The following is a 27,521-nucleotide window of genomic DNA, read 5'->3' as shown; positions in this document are numbered from 1 at the left end:
TTACTGCAAAATCATTCTGGCTATGGATACGAAGAACATCCACACATGTACATCAACACACCATTGGACTTGGACTTGGCTCTGCTGGGAGTTTACCTCATATTTAGAAAAAATATATATTCTGCTTTGCCACTAAAATCATAAGAAACACTGACAACTAAAATGTTGTTATTGTTATTCATTTGATTATTAATAATAACAGGGGAGGGGGGGTGTAGTTAGAAATTAATCCCAAAAGGTTATTTTAGGGGCTCCCGAGTGGCGCAGCGGTCTAAGGCACTGCGTCTAAAGGCACTGTTCGATTCTAGGCTGTATCCCAACTGGCCATGAATGGGAGTCCCATAGGGTGGCGCACAAGTGGCCCAGCGGCGTCTGGGTTAGGGTTTGGCTGGGATAGGCCGTCATTGTAAATAAGAATTGTTCTTAACTGACTTGCCTAATTAAATAAAAACATATATTTTTAAATCCATTAAAGGGGTTCTTCAAAGAACTTATAGGTGTTCCCCCACAGTTTCAATTTGAAGAACCCCTAAGGATAGTCCAGGAAACTTTTGTTTTAGAGTACACCAAACAGGCCAAAATGCGTCGCCAGTGTGTAGAACTGCGGCCAGACAGATAGGCATACAAAACAGTTTAAACAATCAGCGCTCTTACAAAACTGTTTGTTTCCGACTTTACGAGGGGCATATGAACGCAGCATCCCCTCTGATCGAACTTCGCGAACAACCCAGTATTTTTTATCCCCACTGGCACCCGTACCTCTAGAAAGGTAGCAAGATGGCTGCGGAGCCGAACAAGACAGAAATTCTGACCATTTTTAAAAGACTACGGTCTATTCCAACAAACAAGGTAACACGAATAAGTGCTTAGTGTCTATTCACTCGTTTATTGATCCGTTATTGGAGGTGGAACGTAGACCAGAAAAATGATCACGTCCATCCGTCTACGGTAGCAAGCTGGTCTCTGCCTGGGCCTTACGACGGCCAGCAAGAAGCTGACGTTAGCTGCTCTGCTAGCCTAGTGAGCTAACTTCGCTTATCTAAATCGGCCACGTATACTATGCTATGTATCGTCAACGCACCCTGCTTTTCTAACCTAGTTAACCAGTCTGGTGACTTGTTTATTTGAGCCAGAACGAGTAGGGACGGGGCCAATGTCTGAAAGAGATTGTCTAACGTTAGCACCAAAGCCAACGTAATTGGATTCCTGACAAACGTTAGCTAGCTAGCCATTAGGTTATTTTCCTTTCAATCCAGATGTCCAGCTAATAAGCTATTACCAAAATGCAAAGTTGCCTAGCTTAAACGTACCAGGCTAAATTCCCGGGGTCGACTAACGTTGCCTCATCCATAGTCGATAACTACCTTTTGCGACTGATGCTATCTTCTTCCCAGGGGAACTTTAAGAGCCATGAACTTGAACACGCATCACTTGCGCTACGGTTTTTGGAAATAAGGAACCTATCTTTCATATCAGCGAGAAATAATTTTCAAAAAGGTAAAGTACTACACACCTTTTTATATTCGTCTCCCCACACGGCCATATCTCCATGTTACAGCGTGTGTTGACGGAAGACTGAGGCGACCACCTGTGCTTCGTGTGTAATGGAGGAAGACCACCAGAAACGTGTTGTAACCGAAACATACTCTCGGCAGCAACTGTGAAGCCGGTTAAAACGGTGTATGTGTATATTTTGGAGATGTGTTATGACCTTAAGGGATTTATGTTTCTAGAACCGTATCGCAATTGAGAATCAATTCCTGTTTAGTTGGAGTATTTTGCTGTTCTGACTGCCAGAGCCAGTTTACCTCTGAAAATAACCTGCACTGAACAAAAATATAAATGCAACATGTAAAGTGTTGGTCCCATGATTCATAAGTGGAAATAAAACAATCGCAGACATTTTCCATGTACACAAAGCCTTTCTCTTTGTTGGCACACATTTGTTTTCATCTCTATTGGGGAGCATTTCTCCTTTGCCAAGATAATCCATCAACCTGACAGGTGTGGCATATCAAGAAGCTGATTAAACAGCATGACTACTGTACAGGTGCATCTTGTGCTTAGGACAATAAAAGGCCACTTTAAAAGGAGCAGTTTTGTCACACAACACAATGCCACATATGTCTCACGTTTTGAGGGAGTGCGCAATTGCCATACTGACTGCAGGAATGAACACCAGAACTTTTGCCAGAGAATTGAATGTTAATTTCTCTACCATAAGTCGCCTCCAATGTCGTTTTTTAGAATTTATCAGTATGTCCAACCGGCCTCAACTGCAGACCACCTGTAACCATGCCAGCCCAGGACCTCCACATCTGGCTTCTTCACCTGTGGAGGGAGGGGTTGGGTGCTAAGAGGTATTTCTGTCTGTAATAAAGCCCTTTTGGGTTGGAAAAACTCATTCTGATTGGTTGGGCCGGGCTGCCAAGTGGGTGGACCTATGCCCTCCCAGGCCCACCCATGGCAGCACCCCTGCCCAGTCGTGAAATACATTGATTAGGGCCTAATGAATTTATTTAAATTGACTGATTTCCTTAAATGAACTGTAACTCAGTAAAATCTTTGAAATTGTTGTGTTTATATTTTTGTTCAGTATATAAGGTCATTCATTGGACCTTAAGGACTAACGGTAGGCTTGTCTACACTCCTTAAGAGTACATTCTTGGGCTAGGGGTTGACTGGATCAGAATTGGGCCTTACAGAAGATGTTGATATGGCGAATCTCCTTTAAGCCCAGGAAGCAGGCATTCAACTTGCCATTATTGACTATTACAACTCCCATATAGCGGCTACCAGAGGTTACAGACATTACCCTGGTTCTATGAGTGAAGCGCAATTTTGTTGTCGTTTCTCTCGTGACCCCATTTTTCAAATCAAGCAACCCCTAGTTTGGGAAACGCTGTATTATGTTGACCAGATGATCGAGTGGTCGCTCTGTCATTGGAAATACAGTCGTGAGGAGGTGCGATCAGGTGGGACCATTCTAGCCAATGAGAGAGGGCAGATTTGCGTGTGAACAACATGCACAATGGTCCTTGCTATCTGGGATCATTGGGATGTTCCAACTCTGACTTTACTCCATTGAAGTTGACATTAAAAAAGGTTAAGGTTAGGGTTTAGGCTAGGGACGTCTCATGGGTACCGGATAGTACTAAACTGATATAGAGTTTTTTTTTTCTCGAAGTTGCCGGGTGACACGTCCTACTTATATCAGTACACTCGTAGCAACAAAACGTCAAAACGTCTTTCGTTGACCAAATTCAACACTCATTGACCTTCGACACTCAACGCCTCGCTTGATGGGCAAGTTTTTTGTTGAAAATTGCCACCTGATGGAGGAGACAGATTTTTTTTTCTAGCAGTTTCCCCTCTCGCGTCGCCTCTTCCTCTGATGGGTTGCATCTCAATAGTCTAAAATATGTTACTTTTCCTCTCGCGTCGCCTCTTCCTCTGATGGGTTGCATCTCAATAGTCTAAAATATGTTATTTTTCTGTGTAATCTTCCTTAATTAAAACAGTTGATTTAAATAGGATGGAGCACTATCAGTTGGTCTTCCTCAGCAGTAGAAAGAACTACTTATTGAGATGAACTCATGGCCATTTTTATCTCAGCTATACGTTCAGTGATAGCCAAGTTTTTAAAAAGCAGGAAAGCTATTGGACATCCAATCCTTGAGGAGGCGATAATATGTAGCACCTGGGATCTTGTGTAAATAACTCTTGAGTTTAGTCATTGACAATGAACAGGGCTTTATGGTTAATGTACGAGTGTGTCCCATGTCTGTAACTACACAGCTTGTTCTCTTCCCTGTTTAAGACCACATCCAGACATGTCTGCTGTAGGTATGTAGCTAGCTAACTAGGCAGTGTATCGTGTGTTTGTTTCTGTGCAAGGCGTGCTTTGACTGTGCTGCCAAGAACCCCAGCTGGGCCAGTATACCATATGGAGTGTTTCTGTGCATCAACTGCTCTGGCATTCATCGCTCTCTAGGAGTGCACCTCAGCTTTATCAGGTAGCCTGTCTGTCTCTCTCTCTCTCTCTCTCTCTCTCTCTCTCTCTCTCTCTCTCTCTCTGTCTCTCTGTCTCTCTGTCTCACACCATGGCTCGACAATCACAAGTTTTACTGTCATACACTGTCAAGGAGAACATTTGATACAATCCCCATGTTGTTTTGTTCTTCATCTCAGATCCACTGAGCTCGACTCCAACTGGAACTGGTTTCAGCTGAGATGTATGCAGGTCGGAGGCAACGCCAACGCGGTACGTCAACACGATAACATTCCATTATATATAGACGTTGAACAACTTTAAACCGGGACCTGCTCTGGATCTGACTCTCTCCCTTCTTGTCTGTGTCCTCCTGGTGAAGACGGCCTTCTTCCGCCAGCATGGCTGCTCCACCAACGACACTACCGCCAAGTACAACAGCCGCGCGGCACAGATGTACCGAGAGAAGATCCGACAGCAAGCCAACACGGCGCTGTCCAAATATGGGTCTGACGTGAGTGTGGGCTCAGCTTCAACGGTCACCCAAACGTACCATATGTAGCATGTATGCATGTAACAACTCGCCCTTAACCCAGCATTATAAACCAGGCTCACAGTGATACATCCCTACTCCCAAGTTGTGGTTGTAACCACTATACCACTGAACATTGAGCTTTTGGAATTACACCATGTTTGTTTAAATTCCTACTGATATTATTATGTCTTATGGTTATCTATATATGTCTATTTATTATTATTATGTCTTATGGTTATCTATATAGATCTAGAATCATAAAACACGGGACGAGATGTTAAAAAACTGTCCATTGTGCCAATAGATGGAATGCACTCGCATGAGATTTGTCGTGATGTTGACAGAGTGGCATGGGAGGTTTATTTCTTAGACTGGGTTAAGATGTCAATTTTGGGACACATCCTCAGTAGTGTGCCTTCGAATCAGTGGGTGTTTCGGCCTTTAATCACTAAACACTCTCATCAAAGGTGGCCAGCTAAAGGGTGATCAAGCCTTAGCTTGTGTCCCATGCCCAATTAAGATGTCCCACGGGACTATGCAAGGCAGGGGCGTCCTCTTCCCTGAGCCAGTCCGACAGCTGACCGCATACCTCATATGCCCTCCTCAAGTTGGAGGGATCTGAATTGGGTTCTCAGGTGGGGGTGGGGGGTCATGAAGTTATAGCCCAGCAAGGGTCCTTCCGTTTAATCCAGATCCACTGGCTGCCTCTTTCAGCTGCTTGAGAAACTGCTCTGACGGTCTGCCGCAGAGCCTGTCCATGGATTCCAAGTTCTTTCAGCAACCTGATGGTGGAAGAAGCCACGAATCCTCTGCATCCCACTTCAACTGGCCAGACTTTTGCATTCCAGCCACGCTGAGTTGCGTCTGCTGCCAACTCTGTGTAACGCAGTTTCTTACGCTCGTAGGCCTCTTCAACAGAGTTTTCCCACGGGACTGTGAGCTCTATGATGTACACAGCCTTTCGTGAAGGGGACCAGAGTACCATGTCTGGCCTAAGTTTGGTAGAAGCAATCTCAGGTGGAAAAATGAGTTGCTGGCCAATATCGACAAGCATCTTCCAGTCCCGGGCCATGGCTAGGTGTCCAGTTTCTGGCTTTGTAGGAGGATACTTGGGCCTTTTCTGTCCCTCCCGGATGAATGTTGTTGTTTTGACAGGATTGCTTGTTTTTGGAGGTAATGAATTGGTTGCACTCCTCTTGGTCTCAAGTGCTGCAGCCAGGCTCTTGAGGACCTGATTGTGCCTCCAGGTGTAACGGCCTTGTGAGAGGCTGGTCTTGCAACCTGTCATTATATGCCTGAGAGTCGCTGGAGCTGGGCAGAGGGGGCAGGTCGAGTCCTCGCCATACCATTGATGTAGATTTTTTGGTGATGGAAGCACATCATAAACAGCTCTTATGATGAAGCTGATGTTGCTTGCCTCCATTTGCCAAAGCTCACTCCAGTTGATCTTTCTCCTCTCCAGGCCTTCCCACCGCGTCCATTGACCTTGTTTAGCAAGAGAGACAGCCTTTGCACTTCTTGCAGTCTCCTCCTGTCTGCGCACCTCCTTGACCACCAGCTTCCTGCGTTCAGATGTTGTTGCCTTATGGAACGTTGGTTTGCTTGCTGCCAGGCCAAAGCCTCCTCTTCCATGCTGGATATTCCCCACAATGTCTTGGTGTCTCAGGGCTGATGTTGCTTGCTGCACAGCCTTGGATGATGTCCATTTCCGTCCAGTTTGTAGGGGAGGTGCAGCCTTGCTAATGGTCTGGTCTTTAGAGTCCTTCAATGTCATCTGAAGTCTTACTTTAGAGCACTTGTACTCCTCCGTTAGACTTGTAAGAGGTAGTTCAAGGACCCCTTTGCCATAGAGGCCGATGTTACTCAAGCATCGTGGGACACCCAGCCATTTCTTCACGTATGAGGTAATGGTTCGCTCCATCTTCTCCACTGTTGTTATTGGGACCTCATAGACGGTGAGTGGCCACATTACCCGGGGGAGAAGTCCAAACTGTAGGCACCAAAGCTTGAGCCTCCCAGGCAGTAGGGTCTTGTTGATGTTCTCAAGACCGTCGGCGATGTCCTGCCTTACTTGCTGCACTTGATCTTTATCCCGGAGGCTTTCGTTGTACCATCTACCCAGGCTCTTGATGGGTTGCTCAGACACCGTTGGTATCGGGTCATCTCCAATGCAGAACCTCACATCTTTAAGCTGTCCCTTGACTATGGAAATGCTTCGAGATTTGCTTGGCTTGATTTTCATCCGGGCCCACTTGATGTTATCCTGCAGTTTTGCAAGTAGCCGCCTGGTGCATGCTGCAGTGGTGGTCAGTGTAGTCATGTCATCCATGTATGCTCGGATAGGTGGGAGACGGAGCCCCTCCTTAGTTCTCTCACCGCCGACCACCCATCTCGATGCCCTGATGATGACTTCCATGGCCATAGTGAAGGCCAGAGGAGAAATTGTACAGCCTGCCATTATGCCTACTTCCAAGCGCTGCCATGTTGTTGTGAAGTCAGGTGTTGTGAAACACAATTGCAGGTCTTGGAAATAGGCCTTTACCAGTGTAGTGATGGGTTCTGGTACGTGGAAAAAGTTGAAGGATTCCCAGAGGAGTTCATGGGGAACTGAGCCAAAGGCATTGGCCAGGTCGAGGAAGATGACATAGAGGTCTCTCTTGTCCTTCTTAGCTGTTTGGATCTGGTGCCAAATCATACTAGTATGTTCCAGGCAACCAGAGAAACCAGGAATGCCTGCTTTCTGTACAGATGTATCAATGTACTTGTTCCTTTCCAGATAGATGTCTTATGGTTATCTATATAGATCTATATATTATTATTATGTCTTATGGTTATCTATATAGATCTATATAGTATTATGTCTTATGGTTATCTATATAGATCTATATAGTATTATGTCTTATGGTTATCTATATATTATTATGTCTTATGGTTATCTATATATTATTATGTCTTATGGTTATCTATATATATCTATATATTATTATGTCTTATGGTTATCTATATATATCTATATATTATTATGTCTTATGGTTATCTATATATATCTATATATTATTATGTCTTATGGTTTATCTATATAGATCTATATAGTATTATGTCTTACGGTTATCTATATATTATTATGTCTTATGGTTATCTGTATATGTCTATTTATTATGGCTTATGGTTATCTATATAGGTCTATATATTAATATGTCTTATGGTTATCTATATAGATCTATATATTATTATGTCTTATGGTTATCTATATAGATCTATATATTATGTCTTATGGTTATCTATATAGATCTATATATTATTATGTCTTATAGTTATCTAAATAGATCTATATATTATTATGTCTTATGGTTATCTATATAGATCTATATATTATTATTATGTCTTATAGTTATCTAAATAGATCTATATATTATTATGTCTTATGGTTATCTGTATATGTCTATTTATTATGGCTTATGGTTATCTATATAGGTCTATATATTAATATGTCTTATGGTTATCTATATAGATCTATATATTATTATGTCTTATGGTTATCTATATAGATCTATATATTATGTCTTATGGTTATCTATATAGATCTATATATTATGTCTTATGGTTATCTATATAGATCTATATATTATGTCTTATGGTTATCTATATATTATGTCTTATGGTTATCTATATAGATCTATATATTATGTCTTATGGTTATCTATATAGATCTATATATTATTATGTCTTATGGTTATCTATATAGATCTATATATTATTATTATTATTATTATGGTTATCTATATATTATTATTATTATTATTATGTCTTATGGTTATCTATATAGATCTATATATTATTATGTCTTATGGTTATCTATATAGATCTATATATTATTATTATTATTATTATGGTTATCTATATATTATTATTATTATTATTATGGTTATCTATATATTATTATTATTATGTCTTATGGTTATCTATATAGATCTATATATTATTATGTCTTATGGTTATCTATATAGATCTATATATTATTATTATTATTATTATGGTTATCTATATATTATTATTATTATTATTATGGTTATCTATATATTATTATTATTATTATTATGTCTTATGGTTATCTATATAGATCTATATATTATTATGGCTTATGGTTATCTATATAGATCTATATATTATTATGTCTTATGGTTATCTATATAGATCTATATATTCCTACGGTGATATTATTCCTCCACTGAGAAGGCAACGAACTCCCCCTCTCTCGTCCCTCTCACAGCCACCCATATCAGCTACACATTGGCCTGTTGAGTCACCAGCGAGTGGGCAAACTCCACGTGTGATGTCACCAGCAGCATTAATTCATGTCTTGTGGATGGACCACACGATACATAATTACCCACTAACACCATATCTGTTCTTAATGGTGCAGCTGCATGCAGATGCACTTCCAGGTCCTCACAAGGCTTTTGCAGATACCACATCAGATTTGAATGTGCTGTGAGTGTGTAGAGGTGTTTCATATTTTAACTCGCTAGTTTCAGAATCATCAACTATGTTCTTCGGTTTGGGCCAAACTGTTTAAGCAGGTGTGATAGAGCTGAGCTGTATTTAAAATGGGAAATCAATACGATCCCTATGACCAGCATATTCCTTTCCCAAATCTAGTGGGTATAGACCCATGATGTCTATATCTATAGAGGCCAGGGGTTGATTTGGCTCTGGGCCATCTAAATCACATGTATTTATAAAGCCCTTCTTACATCATCAGATGTCATAAAGTGCTATACAGAAACACAGCCTAAAACCCCAAACAGTAAGCAATGCAGATGTAGAAGCACGGTGGCTAGGAAAAACTCCCTAGAAAGAAACCTAGAGAGGAACCAGGCTCTGAGGGGTGGCCAGTCCTCTTCTGGCTGTGCCGGGTGGAGACTATAAGAGTACATGGTCATTAAGGCCAGATGGTTCTTCAAGATGACCAGCAGGGTCAAATAATAATCACAGTGGTTGTAGAGGGTTCTGGCTGTGCCGGGTGGAGACTATAAGAGTACATGGTCATTAAGGCCAGATGGTTCTTCAAGATGTTCAAACGTTCATAGATGACCAGCAGGGTCAAATAATAATCACAGTGGTTGCTGGGGGTGTAGCAGGTCAGCACCTCAGGAGTAAATGTCATTTGTCGGTGTGAATGGCGTCCGTTAACCCTTCCTCTTTCTCTCTCAGCTGTGGATTGACCAATCCAGTGTGAGCAGCCAGCCTGCCGCCCCAGAGAAGAGACAGGCAGACTTCTTTACTGAGCATACTCAGGTAGGCCTGAGGGCTACTGTTCAAATCACACCAATCACACAAGTGTTTTGTGCTTCTGTGTTCATTCTGTGGGTGCAGTACTGTTGGTTCTGTGTGTATGTGTTGTGTTATTTAATGTGACCGAATTGGTGTGTCTGCAGCCTTCAAACAGCTGGGATGTGACGGCTCCTTCCCTGACAGAACACAATGGAACCCTCACTCCTCAACTATTGGAGGACACACCCAAAGCCCCCCACACCGCCAGCACTCGTGAGTCTCACACACACACACACACACACAGTCCCCCCTCTCCTATCCTTTCGTCTGGAGCTTTCCCATATGTTTCTGAGGTTGAATTAGACAGTTGATCTGTGATTGTATTTGACATTCTCAGAGCTGGAGGAAGGACCAAGCATTGAGGGACTGAGCACTGAGCAATCTCCCAAAGTCACTATGGGTAAGTCATCAGTCAACATCCTGTTCCTCCTCTGCCTCCTTTCACATTACAACAGCTCCTCCCCTCACCTCTCAAAGATCTTTGCTGACCTTAAAAACAAGGAATAGGTGATGGTTACAGCCATTTACAGACCTCAACATCCACAGTAAACCCCCCCCCCCTGATATTCTGGCAAGGCTGCTCTTGTTGGCTCTTCCCAGAATTGGAGACCCCCCTTAGATGTTTGGACCAGGCACCAAATTGTCCCAACCCCTCCCATACATAGCCCACCCTGTAATACAGTCACTGGAGGTTTTCCATATGACCGTGGAGCCCTCAGTAACACCTGTGTCTGCTTTGTCCGTAGAGGACTCCATGCGTTTGTCGTCAGATCAACCACAGCTACCCAAAGGTGATTGGAACGCCTTTTTAAAAGTTGCCGTTAGCCCATTGGCTGGCCAGATTTTCAGGAAGCATGGTTGGTTCTGTGCTTGACTGACACCTCACCTGATTGTGACACGCAAGCTTAAGCCCCTCCCTCCCAGCTCTAACTAAAATGTGCGACTGCCAAGGCTTTCTTCGTTCTTCCAGTCTCCTAACATTAATACAACAGTCAGACAAACCCCTATTCAACATGTAGCCTCGGTCACAGACCTAGCAGACTTACAGTGCCTTTCATTCAACATGTAGCCTCGGTCACAGACCTAGCAGACTTACAGTGCCTTTCATTCAACATGTAGCCTCGGTCACAGACCTAGCAGACTTACAGTGCCTTTCATTCAACATGTAGCCTCGGTCACAGACCTAGCAGACTTACAGTGCCTTTCATTCAACATGTAGTCTCGGTCACAGACCTAGCAGGCTTACAGTGCCTTTCATTCAACATGTAGCCTCGGTCACAGACCTAGCAGGCTTACAGTGCCTTTCATTCAACATGTAGCCTCGGTCACAGACCTAGCAGGCTTAGTGTCTATCATAGGTTTTCACTCCCGTTGGACTTCTTCATGTTTTATTGTGTTACAAATTGGGGTTAAAATGTATTTAAATGTAATTTTTTTCATCGCTGATCTACACAAAATAGTCTCATGTCAAAGTGAGGGATAAAATACTGTACAGACTTCCTCCTTTTGACTGTCATTTAGATCAGTATTGTGGAGTGACTACAATGTGGTTGAGCCATCCTTAGTTTTGTCCCATCACCGCCGTTAAACCCTGTAGCTGTTTTAAAGTCACAGTAGGACTCATGATGACATTACTGCACGGTTTCCTTCCCGTCCGGCAGCTCAGTTAGGAAAGACGTCTGTATCTTTGTTGGATCTGGGTGGTTTGATAAACCAGCCAAAGCTTAATTAATAACTTGATCATGCTTAAAGGGATATTCAGTGCCTGCTTTTTAAATTAAAAAAAAATATATTATATATATATATTTTTTTTACCCATCTACCAATCACTGCCCCTTCTTTATGAGGCATTTGAAAAGCTCCCCGATCGTTGTTTGAATCTCTGCTTGAAATGCACTACTTCACTGAGGGGAAAAGGGGACACCTAGTCAGTTGTACAACTGAAATGTGTCTGACCTTACAGAGGTTGTATGTTTGGGGTACCAAGAAAGGGTCATTCACCTCATGTTGACCCCTTATTATTTCACACACGGAGGCCATGCAACTTATTGTGTGATTTGCTACACAAATGTTTCCTGCTCAACTCCATTTAGGCTTGCCTATATCTATACAATCAAGATATTTGAGTTATTAATTTTTCTTCATTTGTGAACATTTTATATAATTGTATTATCAGTTTGACATGGAGTATTTGGTATGGATCAATGATTTGGTGCTTATCATTTCAGTTCTACTTCGTATCAAAATGTGAAAGTCCAATGGGGTGAATTCTTATTATAGTAACGGTGTGTCCCGTAACTTTAGAATAACGTAAACTAATGAAACTATTTCTGTCAGGTGTATGACAATGGTGCTGTCCTTCAGCTGCAGTGATACAACACTGCTGACTGTAGCACGTGGCTTGTCGTGAAACGGCTCTGACTGGATAAAAGGACCGTTGGGATGCTATTTCTCATCTGACTGCGTTGACATGTTCTTCGTGTCGCGTCTGCTAAGGACACTGAATGTTTGCACCTTTTAACAAGAGGGGAAACGTACAGCGGTTTGTGCGTTCACATGTATGGGGGGCACACCTATGCATTTGTAGGGGTAAACATTGGTGTGTGTGTGTAGAACTTACTTTTTCAAAGTTATGCAGAGCGATTACAACTCGGGAGTCCCTGGCCTGTCGCTGTCCACCAGTGTTCTAATGATGAGCTTTGTGTTACAGATGTGAAGCAATCCATCATTGGGAAAAAGAAGCCCAGCACTACTAAGAAAGGGGTAGGTTACACCCCCTTCAGCACTCAGACAGGGGGCTCTGCGTGAGGAGCAGGGTTTTGGCTGGTCACGTGATCTGATTAGGAAACACGTGGAGCCCTAGATCTGGCATGTAGTTAGGGCTCGGTGTTGTTCCTGGATAAGTCACGTTGACCAGAAAAACAAATGTCCCAAATCAGAATCACCAAACCTGGCTAATGAATCAAGAGTGCGTTGATCAAACCATGAATGTAATACTACCACTTGTCCACTGGGGGGCAGTCATTTCCTCAATCTGTCCACAGCTGTGTGTAACCATCTCCTCTGTGCTCCTCTCTCCCTCCAGCTGGGTGCTAAGAAGGGCCTGGGGGCCCAGAAGGTGAGCAGTAAGAGCTTCTCGGAGGTGGAGAAACAGGCCCAGGTAGTCGAGAAGCAGAGAGAGGAGCAAGCAGCTGATGCTAAGAAACAGGCAGAGGAGTCCATGTGAGTGAACCACACAGTTTGACAGTCAGAGAGCATGGAAACACCTCCGCACCAGATTCTGCTCTTCCTGCTGTTTTAGTGTTTACACTAAATTAATATTTGCTGTCTTCTCATGGCCAGACTGTTCAGAGGTTGGATAAATAATGCAGCCTACTTCTGCGTACAGAAAGTGAATGAAAGAGATCCTTTAGGACAGCCAGTAGTGACATCCGTTGGCTCAATAATCGTATTATCGTGTAACCGACAATTATGGACCATAACCGTGGAAAAAATTATAATTATTGTCTTAATACATTTTACACACGGAGGGTAATGTTGGTCATCATTTTACGAGGAGAACGACATGGTCGGGAGGAGAATTTCCTAAAATGCCCAAAATTGTTGCAAATGAATGTAGAACAATTGGCAAATGTGTCTCTTTTTGCAGTGTGGCCTCCATGCGCCTGGCCTACAAGGAGCTGGAGATTGACAGGAAGATGGACAACAAGAAGATGCAGAACATGGAGGGTAAGAAGAGGGAGCAGGCTGAGAGACTGGGCATGGGCTTCGGCAACCGCAGGTAATCAAGTTATCAGTGTTCACACCATGTTTACAAAGGACAGTAATGTTTCTCTCATGGAATAAGCGTTCCTTGAGCACTTACAAATAGCAAATGAGTGTTGCCTGTTTGCATGTGCTACTGTAGGCTATAGCATTCCTGCTTAAACAATACTTTGGGATGTTGGCAATGAGGCCCTTTTATCTACTTCCCCAGAGTCAGATCAACTCCTTTATCTACTACCCCAGAGTCAGATGGACTCCTTTATCTACTACCCCAGAGTCAGATCAACTCCTTTATCTACTTCCCCAGAGTCAGATGGACTCCTTTATCTACTTCCCCAGAGTCAGATGGACTCCTTTATCTACTACCCCAGAGTCAGATGGACTCCTTTATCTACTACCCCAGAGTCAGATCAACTCCTTTATCTACTTCCCCAGAGTCAGATGGACTCCTTTATCTACTTCCCCAGAGTCAGATGGACTCCTTTATCTACTTCCCCAGAGTCAGATGGACTCCTTTATCTACTACCCCAGAGTCAGATGGACTCCTTTATCTACTTCCCCAGAGTCAGATCAACTCCTTTATCTACTTCCCCAGAGTCAGATCAACTCCTTTATCTACTACCCCAGAGTCAGATCAACTCCTTTATCTACTTCCCCAGAGTCAGATCAACTCCTTTATCTACTTCCCCAGAGTCAGATCAACTCCTTTATCTACTTCCCCAGAGTCAGATCAACTCCTTTATCTACTTCCCCAGAGTCAGATGGACTCCTTTATCTACTTCCCCAGAGTCAGATGGACTCCTTTATCTACTTCCCCAGAGTCAGATCAACTCCTTTATCTACTTCCCCAGAGTCAGATCAACTCCTTTATCTACTTCCCCAGAGTCAGATGGACTCCTTTATCTACTTCCCCAGAGTCAGATCAACTCCTTTATCTACTTCCCCAGAGTCAGATGGACTCCTTTATCTACTTCCCCAGAGTCAGATGGACTCCTTTATCTACTTCCCCAGAGTCAGATCAACTCCTTTATCTACTTCCCCAGAGTCAGATCAACTCCTTTATCTACTTCCCCAGAGTCAGATGGACTCCTTTATCTACTTCCCCAGAGTCAGATCAACTCCTTTATCTACTTCCCCAGAGTCAGATGGACTCCTTTATCTACTTCCCCAGAGTCAGATCAACTCCTTTATCTACTTCCCCAGAGTCAGATCAACTCCTTTATCTACTTCCCCAGAGTCAGATGGACTCCTTTATCTACTTCCCCAGAGTCAGATCAACTCCTTTATCTACTTCCCCAGAGTCAGATGGACTCCTTTATCTACTTCCCCAGAGTCAGATCAACTCCTTTTATCTACTTCCCCAGAGTCAGATGGACTCGTGGACACCATTTTTATAGTCCGTGTCAAGTTTGAAGGAAGTTAAGAGAGAGTTTTGTGAGCCAATGCTAACTAGCGTTAGCGCAATGACTGGAAGTGTATGGGTGTATCTGCACACAGAGACATAAAAATGGTATCCAGGAGTTGATCTGACTCTGGGGAAGTAGATAAAGGAGTTGATCTGACTCTGGGGAAGTAGATACAGGTGTTGATCTGACTCTGGGGAAGTAGATAAAGGAGTTGATCTGACTCTGGGGAAGTAGATAAAGGAGTTGATCTGACTCTGGGGAAGTAGATAAAGGAGTTGATCTGACTCTGGGGAAGTAGATACAGGTGTTGATCTGACTCTGGGGAAGTAGATAAAGGAGTTGATCTGACTCTGGGGAAGTAGATAAAGGAGTTGATCTGACGACTCTGGGGTAGTAGATAAAGGAGATGATCTGACTCTGGGGTAGTAGATCAAGGAGTTGATCTGACTCTGGGGGAGTAGATAAAGGAGTTGATCTGACTCTGGGGTAGTAGATAAAGGAGTTGATCTGACTCTGGGGGAGTAGATAAAGGAGTTGATCTGACTCTAGGGAAGTAGATAAAGGAGTTGATCTGATGACTCTGGGGAAGTAGATAAAGGAGTTGATCTGATGACTCTGGGGAAGTAGATAAAGGAGTTGATCTGACTGGGGAAGTAGATAAAGGAGTTGATCTGACGACTCTGGGCAAGTAGATAAAGGAGTTAATCTGACGACTCTGGGGAAGTAGATAAAGGAGTTAATCTGACGACTCTGGGGAAGTAGATACAGGAGTTAATCTGACGACTCTGGGGAAGTAGATACAGGAGTTAATCTGACTCTGGGGAAGTAGATACAGGAGTTAATCTGACGACTCTGGGGAAGTAGATAAAGGAGTTGATCTGACTCTGGGGAAGTAGATACAGGAGTTAATCTGACGACTCTGGGGAAGTAGATACAGGAGTTAATCTGACGACTCTGGGGAAGTAGATACAGGAGTTAATCTGACGACTCTGGGGAAGTAGATACAGGAGTTAATCTGACGACTCTGGGGAAGTAGATACAGGAGTTAATCTGACGACTCTGGGGAAGTAGATACAGGAGTTAATCTGACGACTCTGGGGAAGTAGATACAGGAGTTAATCTGACGACTCTGGGGAAGTAGATACAGGAGTTAATCTGACGACTCTGGGGAAGTAGATACAGGAGTTAATCTGACGACTCTGGGGAAGTAGATACAGGAGTTAATCTGACGACTCTGGGGAAGTAGATACAGGAGTTAATCTGACGACTCTGGGGAAGTAGATACAGGAGTTAATCTGACGACTCTGGGGAAGTAGATACAGGAGTTAATCTGACGACTCTGGGGAAGTAGATACAGGAGTTAATCTGACGACTCTGGGGAAGTAGATACAGGAGTTAATCTGACGACTCTGGGGAAGTAGATAAAGGAGTTGATCTGACGACTCTGGGGAAGTAGATACAGGAGTTAATCTGACGACTCTGGGGAAGTAGATACAGGAGTTAATCTGACGACTCTGGGGAAGTAGATAAAGGAGTTGATCTGACGACTCTGGGGAAGTAGATATAGGAGTTGATCTGACTCTGGGGTAGTAGATACAGGAGTTGATCTGACTCTGGGGAAGTAGATAAAGGAGTTAATCTGACGACTCTGGGGAAGTAGATACAGGAGTTGATCTGACTCTGGGGTAGTAGATACAGGAGTTGATCTGACTCTGGGGAAGTAGATAAAGGAGTTGATCTGACGACTCTGGGGAGGTAGATAAAGGAGTTAATCTGACGACTCTGGGGAAGTAGATACAGGAGTTAATCTGACGACTCTGGGGAAGTAGATACAGGAGTTGATCTGACTCTGGGGTAGTAGATAAAGGTCCTAATTGCCAAAAATCCCGAAGTATCCCTTTAATTATTGACTCTTTTGGTTGGTGTCCCACTCTTTGATAGGATGCCATGTTACAGAGTGTGGCTTTAACTTCAGTGGTGTTTGTGTTTACGGTGTCTGTGTGTGTGTGTAGATTGTGTTACAGTACATTATTGTGTGCGGACATGACTTAAGTGTGTGTGTGTGTGTGTGTATTCTGCGTATTCCAGCACCATATCTCACTCGGTGATGTCAGAGATGCAGGTGATTGAGCAGGAGACGCCCTTGGGGGCCAAGTCCTCGCCTCGCTCCAAACTGGACATGTTGGATGAACCGGGCTTCTCCTCCGGACCCCCTAAGTACGTCACATCCCCCAAACAGATCGGAATGTCTTTTCCTATGGAGTAGTAGTGGGAAAAAGGGGTTTCTGTCCAATTCCAAATGGACTTCCAACCCCAAGCTAGCTATCTCCCAGGCACTGGGATTGTTGTATACAGCTGAAAGGATTGGATTGGTATTAACAATATGGTAATGGATCCAACTTGCCTTCAGATAGGCTTGATATACCTGTCTTCATCTTGCTAAGACACCTATCCAATCCTTTCATAATTATCTAAGAGTCTTGGGTCTATGGGTTAGGGGTAGAGCCTTGGGTCTATGGGTTAGGGGTAGAGCCTTGGGTCTATGGGTTAGGGGTAGAGCCTTGGGTCTGTGGGTTAGGGGTAGAGCCTTGGGTCTGTGGGTTAGGGGTAGAGCCTTGGGTCTGTGGGTTAGGGGTGGAGCCTTGGGTCTGTGGGTTAGGGGTAGAGCCTTGGGTCTGTGGGTTAGGGGTAGAGCCTTGGGTTAGGGGTAGAGCCTTGGGTCTATGGGTTAGGGGTGGAGCCTTGGGTCTATGGGTTAGGGGTAGAGCCTTGGGTCTGTATAATATATCCCTTCATCTACCTCTGTTTCCTCAGATCTAATCCATTATGAATGTGTCCTTGTGTATCCCTACCTGACCAACAACATTGGATCTATCCCTGCCTCTGTGTGTGTGCTTTGTTGGGACAGGTACAAGGACAACCCGTTTACGGCGGGCGACGGCTTCGGCTCGCGGTGGGACTCTGATGGGGGAGTGGCCTCCTTCACCTCCTCCTGGGCCCTGGAGAATGAGGAGCCTAAAGAGGAGGTGACAATCTCCAGCATCCAGCCTATCGGAGAACGGCCCAGTCGGCGGAAGGCGGAGGCGGCGGCGCCCGTGTCCGAGTCGAGCGAGGCCCGGCAGAAGTTTGCCAACGCCAAGGCCATCTCTTCCGACATGTTCTTTGGCCGCGAGAGCTATGCCGAGGTAAAGTTACACCACTGTATTACCAACAAATACCAAGCCACCTGTCAACTGAACGGAAACTTAGAAAGCAAAGCGTGCCGCATTTAAATTAGCTGGCTATTAAAGCCAGACAGCTAACGTTAGCAAGCTGACATTACAACATCAGATGAGCTAACATTAGTAACCTAACCAATTCGCTATAGTACTTCTTCAGGCTAGGGTCCTTTTCTCAATTTCCGCCTGACTGACGTGCCCAAAGTAAACTGCCTGTTACTCAGGCCCTGAAGCCAGGATATGCATATAATTGGTACCATTGGAAAGAAAACACTTTGAAGTTTGTAGAAATGTTAAAATAATGTATGAGACTATAACACAATAGACATGGTAGGAGAAAATCCAAAGAAAAACCAACCAGATTTTTTTTTGAGAGCCCGTGCTGTTACAATGGAAAGTATAGGGGCATACTAAATTTCAGCTCCCATATTGCAATTCCTGTGGCGTCCACTGGGTGTCAGTAGTCTTTGTTCAAGGTTTCAGGCTTGTTTCTTCCAAAACGAGTAAGAATAACGAGTTTTACTACAGGGACACAGACTTGGAAATTCGTGTATGCGCGCGCGATGAAAAGGACACGCACTTGCAAATATGGTTTTCCTATTGAACATACTACTTTCTGTATGAAATATTATAGTTTGATTACATTTTAGGGAATCTGAGGATTAAATGGAAACGTATTTTGACTTGTTGAAACAAAGTTTAGGGGTAGTGGATTACTCAAATCGATGGCGCCAACTAAACTGACTTTTTGGGATATTTTTTTAACATTTATTTCACCTTTATTTAACCGGGTAGGCTAGTTGAGAACACCTTTATTTAACCAGGTAGGCTAGTTGAGAACACCTTTATTTAACCAGGTAGGCTAGTTGACAACACCTTTATTTAACCAGGTAGGCTAGTTGAGAACAAGTTCTCATTTACAACTGCGACCTGGCCAAGATAAAGCGTAGCAATTCGACACATACAACAACACAGAGTTACACATGGAATAAACAAAACATACAGTCAATAATACAGTAGAACAAAAGAAAACAAAAAGTCTATATACAGTGAGTGCAAATGAGGTAAGTTAAGGAAATAAATAGGCCATGGTGGCGAAGTAATTACAATATAGCAATTAAACACTGGAATGGTAGATCGGCAGAAGATGAATGTGCAGGTAGAGATACTGGGGTGCAAAGGAGCAAAATAAATAAATAAATACCAGTATGGGGATGAGGTAGGTAGATAGATGGGCTGTTTACAGATAGGCTATGTACAGGTGCAGTGATCTGTAAAATGCTCTGACAGCTGGTGCTTAAAGCTAGTGAGGGAGATGTGAGTCTCCAGCTTCAGTGATTTTTGCAGTTCGTTCCAGTCATTGGCCGCAGAGAACTGGAAGGAAAGACGACCAAAAGAGGAATTGGCTTTGGGGGTGACCAGTAAGATATACCTGCTGGAGCGCGTGCTACGAGTGGGTGCTGCTATGGTGACCAGTGAGCTGAGATAAGGCGGGGCTTTACCTAGCAGAGACTTTTAGATAACCTGTAGCCAGTGGGTTTGGCGACGAGTATGAAGCGAGGGCCAACCAACGAGAGCGTACAGGTCGCAATGGTGGGTAGTGTATGGGGCTTTGGTGACAAAACGGATGGCACTGTGATAGACTGCATCCAGTTTGTTGAGTAGAGTGTTGGAGGCTATTTTATAGATGACATCACCGAAGTCGAGGATCGGTAGGATGGTCAGTTTTACGAGGGTATGTTTGGCAGCATGAGTGAAGAATGCTTTGTTGCGATATAGGAAGCCGATTCTAGATTTAATTTTGGATTGGAGATGATTAATGTGAGTCTGGAAGGAGAGTTTACAGTCTAACCAGACACCCAGGTATTTGTAGTTGTCCACGTATTCTAAGTCAGAGCCGTCCAGAGTAGTGATGCCGGACGGGCGAGCAGGTGTGGGCAGCGATCGGTTGAATAGCATGCATTTAGTTTTACTTGCATTTAAGAGCAGTTGGAGGCCACGGAAGGAGAGTTGTATGGCATTGAAGCTCGCCTGGAGGTTAGTTAACACAGTGTCCAAGGAGGGGCCAGAAGTACACAGAATGGTGTCGTCTGCATAGAGGTGGATCAGAGAATCACCAGCAGCAAGAGCAATATCATTGATGTATACAGAAAATAGAAAACTACACCGCATGTTATAGCTGGGACCCTTTGGATGACAAATCAGAGGAAAATGTCCAAAAAGTGAATATTTAATCGCTATTTGTGAATTTATGAAATCTGTGCCGGTGTAAAAATATTTTGATGTGGGGTGCCGTCCTCAAACAATCGCATGGCATGCTTTCGCTGTAAAGCCTACTGTAAATCGGACAGTGCCGTTTAGATTAACAATAATTTAAGCATATAAGACATTTGTATCTACCTAAATGTTTAATATCCATCATTTTTATGATTATTTATTTGAAATGCGCGCCCTCCAGTTTCACCGGAAGTTGTGCCGTTCCTCAAGTTATAACACTTTAGTTGCTTACTGGACTCTGGCAATCTGTGTGAAATGTTGATTAGTTAACTAGCTAACGAACTAACTGCTAATGTTTTCCCTCTACAATATGTGGTTCATTTTCAGAATGAGAGAATTAGGTGAAAATTAGGCGTTGCTACTTAAACAAGTGTATTCGGGGATCAAGTGTAGCTGGAGCCGGGCCTGGCTTAAGCTGGATGCCACTATAGAGGTAAAAGGAACACCACACACTTCCCCCCCTTCTCACTTTTTCAATACAGTGGATATAAAGGGGTAGGCCAGGTGTTCTCTCTGCCTGAAAGAGATCAATTATGCCAACAAAGGGTCTCATGCTCTGCTGGAACATTGTAGAGCAGATATCCACAGGCAGATAGTGTACAATGCAATAATGTGTAGTCCACAGATATGGCTTAGTTGTGTTGAACTTGACAGTAACACTTGTGTGTGAATGAGGGGGAATTATGACATTTTTTACTCAGTGAATGTTAGTTTTGCACACATGTAGCCTTGTGCACTTGATCAAATGCCTGTTTGTTTCGTTCTATTTCTACTTTTAATATGAAATGGTGTTGTTGTCTTTGGCATTATTAAAACTGAAGACCTTATTTATCAAATAACTAATTATTATTACGTGATTAAACTGATTAGTCATGTAACTGTAATTAACTAGGAAGTCGGGTCACCATGGAAAATATTCAGATTACAAAGTTATAATTTTCCTAATATAACTTTTCAGATATTTTCATATCTGATCAATAGTCTTCTGATTAATGAATTCTTCTTTACCTCACGTTAGTCTCATTCCAAACGTCGTAAATTGTTGGTTATCTGCACGAACCCAGTCTTCACTATGAGTCATCTATACATCAATTGTCTTAAAATCATTTATTTACTAACTAAGTAATTCACAGAAATGCATAAACAAACAGTAGATAGTTACAAGGAAATGATAACAGAGTTTCCCTAGGGGGGTAAACCAGCATCGCAGCTTGGTGTACAAAAGGGAAGTGGGGGTCAACTGAGATAAAAGACACAACAAAGTTGATAATTATAACAATTGAAATGCTAATCCTTTGCACATGAATGCTCACTCATTCGGGAACAATTGCAATCAATATATATATTTACGCTCAGTGTGTCGTCGGGATCTCTGCTGAAAAGTTAGTTTCTGATGGAGTCTGTCCGCTCTCTCTCTATCGTGGTTAGAATAGATAGTTCAGAGTGACATTCATTAATGTCTTTGTAGAAAAGGTGTTTCAGCGGTTGTCGGTATTCACATTCAATGATACCGAATTCCTAGCTGCAGACTAGTAATTAATATCAAAGACTTGTTCTTATTCTGTCGGTATCAATAGTCTAAGAGTTTAACAACGTGGTATGGTTAAAAGATTCAGCAGTCTGGTCTCAAACCTCGGCCCTCTCATTATCGAGGTAAGCTGGTCTGCAACCTTTGTCCTCTCATAATGGAGGGAAACATGGTCTGTTGTTAAATTCTCAAGGTGGTGGTTTTATTCTGGAGAGCAGAAAAAGGCTATCTCATGACGCCAAGTAGTCATTTGCTTACCGATCCACAGATGATGCAATATCCATTGCACTCCACACTGCCTTTTCCCACCTGGACAAAAGGAGCACCTATGTGAGAATGCTATTCATTGACTACAGCTCAGCGTTCAAAACCATAGTACCCTCAAAGCTCATTACTAAGCTAAGGAACCTGGGACTAAACACCTCCCTTTGCAACTGGATCCTGGACTTCCTGACGGGATGCCCCCAGGTGGTGAGGGTAGGTAGCAACACATCTGCCACGCTGATCCTCAACACTGGAGCTCCCCAGGGGTGCGTGCTCAGTCCCCTCCTGTACTCCCTGTTCATCCATGACTGCATGGCCAGGCACGACTCCAACACCATCATTAAGTTTGCTGACAACACAACAGTGGTAGGCCTGATCACCGACAACGATGAGAAAGCCTTTAGGGAGGAGGTCAGAGACCTGGTCGGATGGTGCCAGAATAACAACCTATCCCTCAACGTAACCAAGACCAAGGAAATGATTGTGGACTACAGGAAAAGGAGCACCTAGCACTTTCCCATTCTCATCGACGGGGCTGTAGTGGAGCAGGTTGAGAGCTTCAAATTCCTTGGTGTCCACATCAACAACAAACTAGAATGGTCCAAACACACTAAGACAGTCGTGAAGAGGGCACGACAAAGCCTGTTCCCCCTCAGGAAACCCCCTCAGATTTGGCATGGGTCCTGAGATCCTCAAAAGGTTCTACAGCTGCAACATCTGACCGGTTGCATCACTGCCTGGTACAGCATTTGTTTGGCCTCCGACCGCAAGGCACTTCAGAGGGTAGTGCGTACGGCCCAGTACATCACTGGGGCAAAGCTGCCTGCCGTCCAGGACCTCTACACCAGGCAGTGTCAGAGGAAGGCCCTGAAAATTGTCAAAGACCCCAGCCACCCCAGTCATAGACTGTTCTCTCTACTACCCCATGGCAAGCGGTACCCGCAGTGCCAAGTCTAGGACAAAAAGGCTTCTCAACAGTTTTTACCCCCAAGCCATAAGACTCCTGAACAGGTGTTGACTAGTCTAATGAGATGGTGTTGTCTAGTCTAATGAGATGGTGTTGTTGGTGTTGACTAGTTTAGCTAATGTAGGGCTGTCCCTGTAAAATAAATTCAAATATTGGTCGACAGAGAGTATTCTGTTCTTTCTACCAAAATATATATTTTTTTACATGTAGGGGAGTGGATCAGGAAACCAGTCAGTATCTGGTGTGACCACCATTTGCCTCATGCAGCATGACACCTCACCTTCACATAGAGTTTATCAGGCTGTTGATTGTGGCCTGTGGGATATTGTCCCACTTCTCTTCAACGGTTGTCATTGTTGCTGGATATTGGCGGGAACTGGAACACGCTGCCGTACACGTCGATCCATAGCATCCCAAACATGCTCAATGGGCAACATGGAATAAGTGGGAAATTTTCAGCTTCCAGGAATTGTGTACAGATCCTTGCGACATGGGGCCGAGGTGATGGCGGTGGATGAATGGCACGACATTGGGCCACAGGGTCTCGTCACGGTGTCTCTGTGCAGTCAAATTGCCATCGATAAAATGCAATTGTGTTCGTTGTCCGTAGCTTATGCCTGCCCATACCATCCCCCCACTACATGTGTGGGGCACTCTGTCAACGTTGAGAACATCAGTAAACCGCTCGCCCACAAGACGCCAAACACGTGGTCTGCGGTTGTGAGGCAGGATGGACATACTGACAAATTCTCTAAAACAAAGTTGGAGGCGGCTTATGGTAGAGAAATGAACATTCAATTCTCTGGCAACCGCTCTGGTGGACTTTCCTGCAGCTAGTATGCCAATTGCACGCTCCCTCATCTTGAGACATCTGTGGCATTGTGTTGAGTGACAAAACTGCACATTTTTAGAGTGGCCTTTTTATTGTCCCTAGCACAAGGTGCACCTGTGTAATGAATCATGCTGTTTAATCAGCTTCTTGATATGCCACACCTGTCAGGTGGATGGATTATCTTGGCGAAGGAGAAATGTTCACTAACAGGGATGTAAACACGTGTGAGAAGTAAGGTTACGTATGAAACATTTCTGGGGCCTTTTTTTGTCCAGTGTAATACCAGAGGCTCATCTAATGAAACACATTCTAAATCCTTTGTTAAAACATAGCAAAGATTTTTTTGTCCAGTGTAATACCAGAGGCTCATCTAATGAAACTAATTCTAAATCTTTTCTTAAAACATAGCAAAGATTTTGTAATTTTTTTTTATTGCCTAATTTGTGAAATTGGTGTATCCGGCATTTTGTGACTAGACAATTTAGGCAAGGGCTGTTTCCTCGTCTCCTCACTCCACCGCTGTCTCCGTCGCATTGTTCTCAACACCAATACGCTGGTTAACTCTGCTATTATCCACATAGCAACATGGTCCAGGAAAAGGCACCAATTCAACAGCGCACTGATGTTTCAGAACCGCGGACAGCGACTGCTATCCAAACGTATTTGTTATAAAATAATATTTTTATTTAGTGTTGCACCATTGTTCTTATGTAATGGAATCGTATAGAATTTCAGTAGCACATGTCTTAGTGATGGACTGTTCCACGGCCACCACAAGGGATCAGTCCAATCAGACAGGCGCCAATCAGGTGTACAATTAAAAAATATATATAATATTGCGACTGACTGCTCAACTAAAGAAATATTGGTCGACCAGCAGCATATTGACCAAACAATCGACCAGTCTAAATGGGATCAGCCCTAAACTAGTGAGATTGTGTCGTTGGTGTTGCCTAGTCAAGCGAATGCGATGGTGTTGTCTAGTCTAATGAGATGGTGTTCTGTCATTCCCCAGTATGAGGCCAAGACACGTCTGGAGGGCCTGTCTGGCAACACGTCCATCAGCTCTGCTGACCTGTTTGGGGACGGGAGTGACCGTGACACAGGTAAGGGTTAATGTTGTGTGTGTGTTTGTGATCTGTCTCTGTAGGGGCAGCAAGTTATGAGAGTGTGTTTGAGTATTTGTTAATGTTTGTGTTTGTGATAAAATAATTTATATGTTTATAGATAATGGTTAAATATTTCTATCCTGAAACTTAACCATTTGGGATTATAGTTTATGTAGCATGGATAAGGAATAATTAAAGTATTAAACATAAGTCCAACTAGGTTGGACTGGGAGGGAGAGAAATGTGTGTGTATGTGTGTGCGCCTAGGAAAATACAGAGAACAATTACACTGTGTTTGAACAGACCTGGCTAGAACTCTGAGGAACTTATGAGGACAGGGAGTACTTCTCAAGGTCTCCCTAATCTGGGGGGAATGGAACTGTCGGCTGGGTAGTGATACACAGTGGTGAGAACTATGGATAAACTTATGAGGACAGGGAGTACTTCTCAAGGTCTCCCTAATCTGGGGGGAATGGAACTGTCGGCTGGGTAGTGATACACAGTGGTGAGAATTACGGAGAAGGATAAAACTCACCTACTGTTTTTGTGTATGTATGTGCGTAGGATATCTACTGTTTGTGTGAAAGTATGTATGTAAGTAAGGAGCAAGGATAAAATGGATGTTTTTGTATAATGGACTGGAGAACGTTCCCGTGAATAAACATTTTGACTATTGTAAGTTGGGACTCTTGTCTGTTTCATTCGACCAGAATCTTACAAACTCTGGGTTGCAGACTGAGTAGATTAATTGAAGTTTATGAACATTGATAACAAAATTCTCATAACAGTTCTATCTCTGTCTCTGTAGGGGCAGCAGGTTATGAGAGTGTGCTGCCGACAGGGCCAGACATTGCTCAGTTCAAACAGGGGGTGAAGACTGTGGCGGGCAAGATGGCCGTGCTGGCCAATGGCGTCATGAACACCATACAGGTGACAGGACCAGGGACACGTCAACACAATACAATTACACATACAGAGAAACTCTACAGAACCAGAGACACCTCAACACAATACAATTACACATACAGAGAAACTCTACAGGACCAGAGACACCTCAACACAATACAATTACACATACAGATAAACTCTACAGGACCAGAGACACCTCAACACAATACAATTACACATACAGAGAAACTCTACAGAACCAGAGACACCTCAACACAATACAATTACACATACAGAGAAACTCTACAGGACCAGAGACACCTCAACACAATACAATTACACATACAGATAAACTCTACAGGACCAGAGACACCTCAACACAATACAATTACACATACAGAGAAACTCTACAGGACCAGAGACACCTCAACACAATACAATTACAAATACAGATAAACTCTACAGGACCAGAGACACCTCAACACAATACAATTACACATACAGAGAAACTCTACAGGACCAGAGACACCTCAACACAATACAATTACACATACAGAGAAACTCTACAGGACCAGAGACACCTCAACACAATACAATTACAAATACAGATAAACTCTACAGGACCAGAGACACCTCAACACAATACAATTACACATACAGATAAACTCTACAGGACCAGAGACACCTCAACACAATTACACATACAGAGAAACTCTACGGGACCAGAGACACCTCAACACAATTACACATACAGAGAAACTCTACGGGACCAGAGACACCTCAACACAATACAATTACACATACAGAGAAACTCTACAGGACCAGAGACACCTCAACACAATTACACATACAGAGAAACTCTATTGTCCTGTCTAGTAGGACACACAACTGAAAAGGGAAATTGAGCATTTGTATTGAACAAGTCCAGGTGGTCTCTCCCTGTTTGTCAGTTTTCTTCAGTTTGGTTCTCCAGTATTGGTAGGAAAACTCACTAGATGGATCTTAGTGTGCTGACCCAGCTTCTTGTGTTTGTGTTAGGATCGCTATGGCGCTTACTGAAGAGACCAGGATGACCAACACCCAGCTGCAGGGGGAGAGGGAGCCATGACGTCATACTGACAGAGAGTGGAGGGGAGGGGGGGCACAGAGCACATCACTACTGACTGGTATCTGTAGTGAGAGAAGGGAAGAGAGAGTGCATGAATGGAGGGAGACCCTACACCGTGTCTGTCCATCCACCTTTTAGAGTGAGACAAAGTTTTATTTTCAGCGAAGAAAGCTCTGGAAGGTGTAAAGTATTTTTTTTTTCTGTTCTAACTAGTCTTGTTTTCTATACTGTTTTGGTCTCTGATTTCAAACAAAATATAAACGATATAAAGTATTCTCTAAGAATGATATGATAACCAA

The 27,521-nt window shown here is 43.4% G+C and overlaps 1 protein-coding gene across 2 annotated transcripts; it reads left to right on the top strand.

Moving 5' to 3' along the window:
• Positions 1-716: 716 nt before the first annotated feature.
• LOC118936345 (ADP-ribosylation factor GTPase-activating protein 2-like) lies at positions 717-27,521 on the top strand. Of its 2 annotated transcripts, XM_036981471.1 has the most exons (16): positions 717-849; positions 3,898-4,016; positions 4,192-4,264; positions 4,374-4,505; positions 9,741-9,824; positions 9,965-10,073; positions 10,198-10,260; positions 10,607-10,651; positions 12,571-12,623; positions 12,946-13,082; positions 13,510-13,641; positions 17,120-17,248; positions 17,940-18,216; positions 25,133-25,223; positions 26,035-26,156; positions 27,153-27,521. In XM_036981471.1, exons 1-16 carry the CDS (start codon positions 778-780, stop codon positions 27,171-27,173), a joined length of 1,659 nt encoding a protein of 552 aa, XP_036837366.1. In that variant the 5' UTR covers positions 717-777; the 3' UTR covers positions 27,174-27,521. The 2 variants fall into 2 exon arrangements, with proteins under 2 accessions (XP_036837366.1, XP_036837367.1); XM_036981472.1 differs by lacking the exon at positions 10,607-10,651.

Source organism: Oncorhynchus mykiss, chromosome 6 (genome assembly GCF_013265735.2).
Source record: "Oncorhynchus mykiss isolate Arlee chromosome 6, USDA_OmykA_1.1, whole genome shotgun sequence".
Taxonomy (NCBI): domain Eukaryota; kingdom Metazoa; phylum Chordata; class Actinopteri; order Salmoniformes; family Salmonidae; genus Oncorhynchus; species Oncorhynchus mykiss.
This window is presented reverse-complemented; position numbering and strand designations above follow the sequence as displayed.